General features: G+C 38.1%; 1 protein-coding gene across 2 annotated transcripts in view; it reads left to right on the top strand.

Moving 5' to 3' along the window:
- Window positions 1–12,945, top strand: part of LOC107691273 (protein diaphanous homolog 3-like) — a 357,819-nt gene that overhangs the window by 288,084 nt on the left and 56,790 nt on the right. For both annotated transcript variants that reach the window (XM_016489790.1, XM_016489789.1), the window contains 2 exons: window positions 888–983; window positions 3,179–3,241. In XM_016489790.1, coding sequence (XP_016345276.1) covers window positions 888–983; window positions 3,179–3,241 — 159 coding nt within the window. The remainder of the gene's footprint in view (window positions 1–887; window positions 984–3,178; window positions 3,242–12,945) is intronic.

Here is a 12,945-nt window from a genome sequence, read left to right as displayed (position 1 = left end):
CCTGTATATTATATATATATATATATATATATATATATATACATGCATATACATAACTGTACTTTAGACTAGACTAGCAACTCTCAGGAAATAATATCATAACAGTCAGGTTATTCTGTAAATAGTTTTGGTTTAATTCTGAATCAGCCCAGATGATAGGTGTCACAACCTATCGGTGTAAAAGTGGGCACTTCTGCAGCGTTAGCACACACGCTCACATGCTTTTTGATTTGTTTTGTGTTGTGTGCGTGTGTGCACTTGCTGTGTCAGTGTAAAGATTAATATTTGGAGGTTACAGTGCCAAGGCCCTTAATGCTTACCCACGCTCACCCATCCACGGGTTCAACACACAACAGACGTCCTCTCACACAAGCCTTTTTCTCCAAACCTGCTGAAAAGCACACTTTCCTGCCAAGCTGATTTATTCTCTGTCACTGGATGTGTGTGTGTGTGTAAAGTGTTGTGTAAGCAGCAGTGCGAGCACATGCGTGATGTGTTTGTGACCGTGAGCGGTGTGGTGTTCCTCCTGTCTGCCGTGGGTCCCACAGGCCTCCTTGTGTCTCTAGAGTCCCTCTATGTGAAAGCCAGTGGCCTGAGGTTAACTGCCTGCACCACTCAGCTGTTTTTACGATCGGCCCTCCAAACGCTACAAAACACCCGTGGATTTGTGTAGAGGTGCAGAGGAGATGTATAGAGGAGTTTAAGAGCCTGTCTGCCTCTCAAATTGTCCGAGTCGACTCTGTGATATACCGTCCACAGAAGGCCGCTTTAGTGGGTTTTTTTTTCTCTCAGCATTCCTGCAGAGGCCCTTAAGGCCGGTTTAAGTGACGCTATGGAATGACCCTCCGCATCCTAATGTTTTTCTCTTCTTTCTTCCTCTCCTGTAGAGAACGATGAGACCGGTGTGATGGATTGTCTGCTGGAGGCGCTGCAGTCTGGAGCTGCTTTCAGAGACCGCAGGAAAAGAGCACCCAGACCCCGAGGTGAGTCTTCTCACACTCCTCCACTCACATCCTTCATCAGTTGATGAATTATCTCTTTCTTTCTTTTTCTTTCTTTCTTTTTCTTTCTTTCTTTCTTTCTTTCTTTCTTTCTTTCTTTCTTTCAGCTTATTTTTTCCATATCTGTACTAGTTTTCTGTCTATTTGTTTGTATATTAGTTAAGTAGCTATGTGATAAGTGCAGTAATGTACAGTAAGCCAGCCACATCACAAAATAAACCACTAGTATCCTGACAAAGAGTGGAGGGATAACTGTGTATTTTCCCTTATACACTGTGTGCACAATTATTAGGCAAGTGAATAATAATTCTGCACACTAATAGTTGCCTAATAATGGTGTACATGTAGATATTCTCTTAAGAACGCCAAAACTTCACTTTTACTACTTAAATGTTAAGGTTTGAGGGTTTGTTAACATTTTGGATTGACCAAGAGCACTGTAGTTGTACAATAACTAAATTAATCCTCAAAAATACAACTTGCCTAATAATTGTGCACACAGTGTATATAGTAGCAGCCTAAAGCACCCAGTGGTTGAAAGTCTCTTTCTCCTGCACAGTGAGGGGTGAGATAAGCTAGAGTGTGTCTTCTGTGCTCTTCATGTTGTGTGTCCTACCCAGCTGAGAGGCTCAGGTTTGTTGACTGCAGTCAGCTAAAGACAGATGGTGGGTGGCATATATCAGTATAGCCTGACCAAAAACTCTAGAGTTTTCCTTTCAAAAGTCTGGGTTATTTTTGTGTCTTTGAAGGTCTCTTATGCTCACCAAGGCAGCAAAAATATAGTAAAAACACTGATATTAAATATTATTACAATTGAATTATTAAAATGTTTCTATTTTAATATAGTTTAAAGTGTAATTAATTCCTGCGATGACAAAGCTGTATTTTCAGCAGCCATTACTCTAGTCTTCAGTGTCACATGATACTTAAGAAATCATTATAAGATGCTGATTTGGTGCTGAAGTAACATTTACTGTTATTATCAGTGTTGAAAACAGTTGTGCTGCTTAATATTTTTGTGGAAACCATACTTTTTTTTTTCTCCAGGAGTCTTTGATTAATAGAAAGTTCAAATTTTTCTAAAATTAAAGTCTCTTTACTGTCATATTGATGTATTTAATGCGTCCCTGCTGAATAAAAATATTAATTCCTTATATAAGTAACCTTACCCCACACTTTTAAACAAAATTATGTATGTACTGTCTAATTTATATTTTCAAACCTGCAGATTATTTAGGATTAAACCATTATATTGTCCTGAACAGTTAAACTGCCTGCCGTTTTTCAGAAAAATACTTCAAGTCCCACAAATTCTTTGGTTTTCGAGCATGCATATTTGAACCCTTTCCAGCAATGACTGAATGATTTTGAGATCCATCTTTTCACACTGAGGACAACTGAGGGACTCGTACGCAACTATTACAAAATGTTCAAATGCTCACTGATGCTCCAGAAGGAAACATGAAGAATTTGTGGGACCTAAAGGACTTTTTGAAGAACAGTGGGCAATTTAACTGTTCAGGACAAACAAGGGACTCATGAACAACTATATCCAAAAAAAAAAAAAACACAGCTGTGGATCATCCAGCTAATAACACAGTATTAAGAATCAAGCGTATGTAAACTTTTGAAAGGGGTAATTTTTACTTTTTTTTTTGTTTTGTTTGTGAACTATATGTAAATGTATTTCATGTGAAATCTTATTCAGGTTGTTACTAAATAAAAAATAACATGCATTTTTGTATGATCCCCTCTTGTTTTGGTAAAATAATGAACATTTGGCAGATTCTGTGTATGTAAAATTTTGACCACAACTATATAGTCTATTGTTCTGTAAAAGCACAATTTACAGTCTGTAGCTCCTTTTAAAAATCTTTTTCTATAGAAATCAGTACAGAATCAGCCCCCTACTATGAGCACACTTCCTCTGGCATTACATGAGGCAATGGAGTATAATACAGCTTACCACCTTCCACAGAAATCAGGAGAGCCCAACAAACTGACTGGCCAAATCAGAAAGACCTGTTAAACGCTTCAAGAAATCTGAACTTTTTTTTAAAGCACGTCATGTCTTTCATTACTCAAGGAAGTAAAAATCTAATGTATGGTGACCGCAGGTGTGTTTATGTGTGAGAGCAACTCTCACTCTGTCTTGTCCTGTGTCCTGATTTCCACAGATGAACCAACACAAGTGCTCAATCAGAGTCTACAAAGACCTGTTCTGAAAGACTACAACCACGGTAAAATCAAGAGTTAAAAAAGAGAGAGAAATATAGCATTTCTCTCCACTATTTTCTTTCCTTTTTTCTCTCTTCGCTATTAACTGCATTATTATTGCTCACTAACCCTGATCTACCAGCCCCGTGTCCTGAATGTCTTTTCTGTTTGGGTTAACGTCTGTGTTGCCCTGTCTCAATCATGTGTCACTCTTTTTATTGATTTTTTCACTTTTGTATACACACTAATGGTCAATAGTAGGTCCAGATAGGGCCAATTACTTATTTGAATGGCACATAACAGTCCCTTAAGGCCTCTCCTATCAAAAGGGAACTGCTTCTTAAGCTGCTGGTCATAAACATGACAGGTGTTATAATGTGATACGGGTTCAGCAAAAGCTTCAGACTGCTTCTGGCTGCAGATGTTCCTTTTCCAATGAAACAATGCTGGTGTTGGTGCTCGGCTTGCAGATACTGTGTGTTAGTGTGTCTCCACTGCCTTGAGAGGCAAACAATGATTTAACTGGCTGTTCCTTTATAAGCTGCCCACAAGCAAACAGTGCATCATGGTGAAATGGTGCAGCAGTGAAAATACAGATTTGGTTTAGCTAATAGATTTCTGGCCACTGATGTTAACAGTTCTTGGTTCAAGACCAGTGTGGAGCCATTTTTTTTTATTTAGATTTGCTTTTTTAAATGTAAATGCACAGAATGTAATGGGCTTTGGCTGTTGCAGCACCATCACCTCTACATTGTTGGTGGAAAAGGGGTAAGATTATAGAAAATTATTCTTAAAATTTCCATATATGAGTGTCTAATTTCCTCTTGTGTCCTTCTCATTGCATGAATCAGTATTTTCTGTCTGCTTGCACGTACATTGTGTTGTGTCTTATTTCAGTCAAGGGTGCTGCTTACAGCTCACAGCTCATGTCTGGTTGTGATTGGACAGTTGATGTAAGTGTCAGAGTCAGCAGGGTTATAATCAATGTCATGCACTCGCTTTAGCTGCCGTTACCGCCAGGTGTTAATGTGTCATCCAGAAACTCGCTGTGAGTCGAAAATGCCACATTTCCAGCCAAACTGAACGCCCAGAAATAGTGGGAACGTTTTTTTGCTGAAAAAGCTTTTCCGCTATTGTCTGTTGACATAGCCGTCACAAAATTGCAACTCCGATGAGCCGTTCCTTTTGACATGACAAGCATTAATGTAACAATCCAGTTTTTCTGTAATGAATGGGATCAGCGTTCATCAGCTGATATGTAGTAGGAATCAGAAAAGTTTGTAGCAAACTTCCATCTGTACTTGTTTTTGTGTTCCTATACTCTTTATACTCTAAGGTTTCAAAAGGGAGCTTTCACAGCAGTGCCATAGAAGAACCATTTTGGGTTCTAAAAAAAAAAATCCATTAGAAAGAGCCTTTTGTGCAGTGAAAAGGTTTATGCCTGTTCCACCTCTCAGATCTTCAGTTTGCCAGTGTTACGTATAGTAGTGATCATTCTATTATGCATCAGCAACATAAAACAAACAGATGTGACTGTCTTGTCAAAGGTTACTTCATAATCATTATCAAGGCACTTAAAAAATTAAGCTGTAACCCCATTAGCGGTTATTGGTTTTAATAGGAGTCCCTGCAAGCATACATGAAATACAATTACTCCTAGATCTCCTCCCACACCCACCCAGAGCACTGATAAAGTCTGCTCTCGCTCCCACTAGTGTTCTCTTATGACTTATCTCAAATTAGATTGTGCGCAGAAAAGAGAGAGTGAATAGACAGATAGAAAGATGTGTGCATATGCGCGATCCATCATAAGAAAGACTGCCGCAGCTCACATTAACTCCCCTCATATGTCTCTCAGCAAAAAGTAATGAAGGACACAGGGCATTCTGGGATATCGAGTGTGGCGCCCTCCCCTCCCGTGGTCCCCTGAGGCATTGGAAGGCATGTGGGAGTCTGGTTACGGGGCAGGGCACTGTTGCCCTTGTCCCTGTGTTTTATTCCAGGCTAGGCTGACTAATGGAGCCCCAGGCTTGTGTATGTTCATGCAGGCCTCTGCAGTTCAGCAAGACTCTCTGTTGGCCAGGCTAATTAGTTCTCATCTCACACCAGGCTTCAGTCCCATTCATCTTCATTTTGGCTGTGCCATCTGCTTTTTAAATAAAACTCTAAAGTGTCTCGTGTTGCACACACTTTGTCCTCTTGGTGCCTCCCAGCCTAAATGTAACGCTTTATTCTTACTGAGGTGGGTGTCTGATGAGCTTGTCTGTCTCTGGAGAGTTCTGTCATGTAGGAGATATTGTGTGTTTGTGTAGGACCCTTTATTTATTTATATATTCAGACTTACAGTGAACCTGAAATGGCCTTTGCAAAGTATTTTAGTTTCAAATTTCTTGATTAAAAAAAAATAAGAAAAAAATATAGGGCTTGATTTTATTCATTGAAACTGATTGGACTAGGGATGGATGGTATATCATATCAGTTATCAGACAATATTTTGTATGAGTTTTAATTTATTTTTTTATTTCAATTGCTTTATTTTAACACCAGGAACATGAATTAGGAAAATAAAAAGGGTCCATTTTAATTACATGCTGACTTTAAATGTGGTGTCTCTGACTATTTGTTTAATTACATATATATTAAAATTTTTGAATTTGAATTGTGCTAATTTTCCTTCTTTTTACATTTAGATTACGTTTGCGACACCTAACGTTCACTTAGTTAATGTTTAAAAACAATAATGATTTAATTACACTGTTAAATCTAATCTTTATTTCATAATAATAATACTGTACATTATAGTGTTGTGATGCTTACATTCACTCGTAGCTTTTAAAATGATTGATTTTAGTTTTTAATGTTTTATTTTACATTTGTTTCCATCATCTATTATATACTTTTTTATAATTTTAATAGTGGCCATTTATCTTTTTTTTAGCCATAACATTATGAAAATAATTATCAGATTTTTGGTATCAGTTGAATTTGAATATCTGTGCATTCTTAATTTCAACGCTACCCACTTAGGTTAAAGATCAATTTGACTCTCCAGAGCATCTCCACATATCCCAGTAGTAACTCTTCTTTCTAACATCTATCATTATTTGCTTTTATTGCTGTAACCTTTATTGAAGTAATTATCAATATTTTACAAAGGCTGCATGACCTTTAAAGTGGCCTAAAACAATGACTGTAAAGATAAATTTGGCTATTTGTTAGTATAATTTTTCACATAGCCTTGGTGACCTCAGCTGAAAGTCATTTCAGAGGCAGAGCAAGTTATATTTATTATTTAAAAGTTCACAAAAACATTTATATCTTTATAGTAATATACACTGATGAATTATTCACAATAAGACCACAAAAGTGTATTTAAGTAAACAAACAGGGTTCATTTTGACTTAATGTTGTCTTTAGAGCTTGTTATTTGCACAGAGTTTGTCTGTCTCTGAAGAGTTTTGTCAAATAGGAGACATTGTGTTTGTGTGGCAGCCTCATTCATTTATACAGTATAGGCAACCTTAACATCTGTGTATTGTTGAGTTGGTTCCCTTCTTTCATGGCAAGTGGATATAAATCTGAATTAGATATTCTGTCTCTCTGCAATATGTTTTTGACTGTTAGCTGATTGACAGTGTAATGAGTGCTGTGGGAAAAGACCAGTGACTGAGCGACCGAACACATGCTGGAGTATGTCAGCCCCATCCCGATCCCCTCTGCCACTGCGCAGTGTAAATACCCCTCAGTAATTGATCTCCAGGGCTTTAGTGTTTCACACTGCAGCGGAGCAGTAAAGTGAATTAAAATCAGACACATCTGCAACAGGAGACACCGTAATTAGCCACAAAAAATAAACTGGTCAGGCTGGTGTGTGTAGCCATTAGAGCAGTGGGAAGAACATGGATGTATGTGTGTGTCGGAGCGTAAGCCAGTCGGAATTGTCAGATGCAGGCTGGAGCAATGAGACTTGAGATTGCATTTTCCTGCAAGGCTTTTGGGAGATTCCCTTTACACGAGCGGGCGGCCGCTTTAAGAGTCTGACTTTCTCAAATCGAGTAATCTATGGAGATTCAGGTCCCTAGACTTATGCCTTTGGCCGTCTATTACTCTCTTGGACTCAGAGGTGTAAATGCTGAGGTCAGAACACACACTCATGGATCCTTACACTGCCTTTTTTGTGCACTACACACATCCAAAAATGTGTGCTGTGGTCAAGATTGAGGGGTAAAAGCTATCCGACTCATTTTAGGAGCCTCTAAGGAGTCTCTCGTCCCTCTCTCCTTCTTTCTCTCTCTTCATCTGAGCCTGAAGCAACACTTAAAGCCTTTAAGTGTGACCGGAACCCCACATCCCTCCTCAGGATGAAGATAAAGATGCTTTATGACTTGAGTGACCAGGGTTAGGATAAGACTTTCGACAGAGAGAGGACGAGTGAATGAACTGAGGGAGTGGTCTGGCTCTTAAGGGGGCTTGGGCTTCAGAAATGATGGATTGATTGTATTTGACCACATGGAGTACTTTTAATCCACATCGAAATTGATTCAAGAAATACAGTTGTAGCTTTTACATGTAACTCTTGCCTTGGCTTCTCAGTTCAAGCATACCTTTAATATACATACCTTTATGTGAGTCAGGAGAGGAGGGTAAAATGCGCCACATATATCTGGCATCTATTGAAAAGAGAATTTTCAATGTTATTTTTAACCATGTTATGGACTACTTTGAAGAATATGTGGACGACTTGAAGCAACCAGCGCAGCTTACCCCAAGCATCTGAATCATATTGGAAGAAATTTGGAGAGTGCATCATAATCATAATTTTTAAAAAGGTTAATTATGTGATGTGAATCTCTCAATTGCAGGTAGCTGTATTTGAAGTGCCCTTTTTTTAAATATAAGGTCACTAGATGGAGGGAGATAGCATGGCTTACCCTACTCTCCTTTGTCAGAAAAGGCACCAATACTTTTGTCGCACTGCTGCCTTAGATGCTGCTAGAAAACCCTGCTTTTTCTGAGCTATTAGGTCCATGCTCTGCCTACTGATTAATATTCCACCCAACAATGATCATGTAACATATTTCTGAATTAGAGCCTGAAATTGATTTTATAGCTGGCTGGGAAAGGTCACTCCGCGCTTGGTAAATGAAACCAATGGAAGGTTTGCAGTCAGAGGGGTATGCGCCACTGCTAAAGATTTTATGAGCACGTTTGATAGACAAGATTGATTTTATGCGTAATTCTGGACCCGATCTGTTAATTAGGAAACACTCACGATGGACCTTTGAATTATTGAAAAATAATGCACAACCGTGGTGGTCATGTAGATATAACGCAAAGCACATATAGTATACCATAGATACAGGATATGTTTATTGCACTAAACCAGGGGTAGGCAAGTTCGGTCCTAGAGAGCCGCAGTCCTGTTTAACTCTAAAAATGTGGTTCTGCCGACATTGAGCAGAAACTCACGACTGTATGCGCGCTTAGAGACAGATAGACGCGACGAATACGTACAAAAACACTGCGATTCACAAGACAAAAAACACGAAAACACCTTTCTGTCGGGAGAGAGAGAAGCCGCAGCGTGTGAACGCGCCGCCAAATACTTGTCAATTAAGCATCTTGCTTAAAATATATGGTCATCATTACTACTTCAAAATTATTTCTTTCATATGAAATAACAAGGTTTTGTGTGTGTGCCTGTGTGTTGTGAGAGAGAGAAAGAGAGCAATCACATGTGTAACAACTATGTCCTATTACGTAATATTTAAGGAATATTGCATTAGCAGTGAAAAACAACATAACCACTGTGTGTGTACAAGCTACACACAGTGGTGGTGGTTTATCTTTCTTTTCATTTTTTGAAGGAATTATTTGAGTGAATGACTTATTACTCATTCATAATGACTTTCACACATTTGAATGATCCAGTTCAGAATTTTCGAATGACGTTCGGTTGAATGAATGAGTCAGTTACTCATAGGGGACTTGTACACTGGGAACATTTGCTGCAGTCCGAATCTGAGTGCGATTGTTCCCGGTGCTCCCCGTAGCATTGGTCTAGTTTGATTCTATCAAACCCTGGTGCATTTGTGTTTATCTTAATACAAACTCTTTTGAGGAGACAGCTGATTGAGAGCCATTCATTTGCCACTCTGATTGTGCTCACTATGCACAGTTAGACTGCATGCTCATGCTCGCTCATATCCAGGGTACGGTAAATCATTACCACCGTCATCACTTAAGCGTTTTGTTGAACTAATGATGTCGTCATTTGGCTAAAATGCATGTGCAGGTTACTTTACTTCCTGAACCGTGCCCTGTTCTGAACTAAACTGAGCGAAAACTCCCATAAAGTCAATCACGTTTCCATCTATTGCTGGATCTGAGAAAAAAGAGAAACTGAGGAAAAAGAGTCCCCACCATTCATTCATTCATTCATATTAATATGTATTTATTTGCAAATAAAATTTGGAAAAAGCACATGGAAAAACATGGAATCTGAGTTAAGAATTCACCAGTGTCATGGTTTAAATAAAATGTAGTCTAATGATTTGGACAGTCAAACACTTATAAACGGCTTTAGTAAGAAGAATGTAAATTGCAGTACACCCCTTAAAATCCAATTATACCCCCCATTATGAGTCTTTCAGTACGCACACACAAAATAAATGTCTCAAATTATTTTATTTTAGGTAATATGTCTATTATGAAATCCTTTTTATAGCATCAAATGGCTTATGCTCTCAGTCAGGCTGTTCTGGAGAGCCACACTGCTGATTTGGAGAAAATTTGCTTCAGGCAAGAGGTTTAGTGATATATTCTCTCTCTCTCTCGCTCTCATTTCTGCCTCATCCCATCTCTCAGGCCTGAGAGCCTACAGGGGAGGAGAGAAATAAAGTGTACGGATGAAAATGGAGATAATATACAAACTTATCCCAGTCCGTTCTGGATTTAAGGCATTAATCACCGCTCAATACAATACGCTCGCACTTGCTCAGAGAGCCTGCAAGCTGTTGCGGCACTTGCAAAATATAGATGATGTGATATATAGTCTCAAGGCAGTTAGTAAACAGTACATACATTAAGAAATGTAAGCCCTATGAGCTCTTTTAATCATCTGCTCGCTACCAGGACTCATACTGCACCCATTTATCTAGCATCCCAAAAAGTCCCATTACTTTGCTATCGAACACAAGCATTGTTGCGAAAGTACATAAATACGAAGCTCTTTTTTCACACCTCCTGATTTCTTAAATGGATTTATCAAGATGAATCAGGGCCACGCAGCGCGTACAAATGCAGGATTTTATTTAAAATCCCCATCAAAGCAGTGAAGTGCACCATAGTGGACTCATTTTTCCTTCTCTCTCGTACTGATATGACAGAACCAAAGAAGGGAGAAGGAAAAGCAATATTTAATCAGCACGTCTGAGAGCAACTTGCGTTCTTCTCTTTCTACTCTAATTGATGCCTCGTGTCATTGTTCTAAAAGTTGGACTGTCAGAACTCTTGATTTATCTGTGTTTTAGAGCCATACATCATCTACACCTCACATACGGGGCCTCTGCGTTTCATTAGAGTGAAAGATTAATTCAAAAAGAGTCTGTTCAGGAACATTGACTGAACACACGCACCGCTCCTCTTCCGCTGCTTTTCGCATGGCAAAATATACAGTGTTTTGGCATCTCACAAATAGCGAAAATGTCATACGGAGCGAGATCAAATCTCATCCCATTAAACTCCTCTGGGCCGGACAAACACAGCGTGTCCTCTGTCAGCTCTCTCTCTCTCTTTCTCTCAACCCTCATCCATCTCTCCAGGGCTGTCATGCTGCTTTCTGAACATTAGCTGCATCTCTCAGCACTTCCTGTAAATCAAAGCCGTTCTCTCCTCACCAGGCTCGTACGGCACGTCTCTGTAAAGTGAGTTTGTACGCACCTGAAGATTTGTGTGTGTTTGTGAAGGAGAGTTTGTGAGCAAAGACTATAAAGTTTCTCAAACAAAAGAGGAGGCTATGGAAACTAGCAATATGAAAGAGTGGACTGACGAATAATGGCGTTTAAATTCAATAATGGCTAATATGGCATTCAGTGCTGGGTAGATTACTTACAAATTGTAGTGCGTTACTGCTTACGGATTACATGAGGAAAAACTCAGTAATGTAATCTAGGTTACTTATTTTAGGCAATGTTTTCTGACTTCGTTTTAGATTACTTGTTTTAAACTTACCATTAAACATACCATATTGAAAATATATTCATTCAATATATTCAAACAAAAAAAAATCTGTCTTTGTGAATATAGTCAAAGCTGAATGGTATGACACACAGTAGGATTTTTAGAAAGGAAAATTTAAAAGAGGAAAAAGAAGAATTAGGGAGAATAAATTATGAATAATTTACTGCCTTTGCGTTAACAACATGTAATCAATAAAAAAGTAACTGTAGTCTGATTATGAGTATTTTAAAATGTAATATACCCTAATTACAAGTATTTAATTTGTGGAATCTGATTACGTAATCCAAATTACATGTAATCAGTTACTACCCAGCCCTGATGGCATTTTAAAACATTAACGTTATGCACTCGTTGGTGTATTTATTCTCAGAGTTGCATTTCAGGTAATTCATTAAAAACACAAATAGCACAGTAATTGCACTTTTAATGTCGCTGTGTTCATATGATATTGACTTGCCGCATAAATAGCTTTTATGAGTATTTATGACTAATTCATTTAATTTGGGAGCGTATCAGATAATGCCTGTTTTCAAGCATGTGTAAAACACAGCTCGATTACATCTTCACATAAGTGAAATTAGTAACAGTTCGGTCTATTTTTAAAACAAGTGAAGCTGAAGCATACGGCAATGTCTTTGTAGAAAGATGTCTGTATATGTGTGTAAAATGTGGTGATAATTTCTGTAAGGAATCAGATTCACTCTTTGTAGTAGATGAGCTAGCTTGTTCCATTTTAGCTGGTTATGATCATTTGCTCACCATTATTTCATTCCAAACCCATATGACTTTGCTTTCTTCGTCGTTGCTATTTTTCCATACAATTAAAGTGTGGGGGCAAGGGATCTGAAGCGCCTCTAAAAGCACCATCAAAGTCTAGACTACTTGTGTGATATATTCTGAAGTGTGAAAAGACTTCTGAAGCTATACAAAGATTGTCAGTAAATGGTGATTAAGGTTATGCTCCATTCCTAACGCAGTGCTATTATATGTGACCCTGAACCACAACATCATCTGAAAACTGAATAAATAATCTTTCTATTGATGTATGGTTTGTTAAGATAGGACAATATTTGGTCGAGATGCAACTATTTTAAAATCTGGATTCTGAGGGTGCAAAAAAATCTAAATACTGAAAAAAACTTTTTTTTTAAGTTGTTCAAATGAAGTTCTTAACAATGCATATTACTAATCAAAAATTAAGTTTTGATATATTTACGGTAGGAAATTTACAAAATATCTTCATGGAACATGATCTTTACTTAATATCCTAATGATTTTTGGCTATTGCTAAAAATATACCTAAGCGACTTAAGACTGGTTTTGTGGTCCAGGGTCACATATGACTTCATATATGTTTAATTTTGTTTATTTATTGTCCTTTTTGACTACTTACATGGTGCTTTTTTCTTGTACCTCGTAGAGTCATGAGGATGAGTAAATAATTTTTGGGTGAACTTTTCTTTAAAGCCGTGTTTGACCATTGGAG

Source organism: Sinocyclocheilus anshuiensis, unplaced genomic scaffold (genome assembly GCF_001515605.1).
Source record: "Sinocyclocheilus anshuiensis isolate Anshui unplaced genomic scaffold, SAMN03320099.WGS_v1.1 scaffold1154, whole genome shotgun sequence".
Classification (NCBI taxonomy): Eukaryota; Metazoa; Chordata; class Actinopteri; order Cypriniformes; family Cyprinidae; genus Sinocyclocheilus; species Sinocyclocheilus anshuiensis.
Note: the sequence above shows the minus strand (reverse complement) of the source record. Positions and strands in the feature narration are given on the sequence as shown.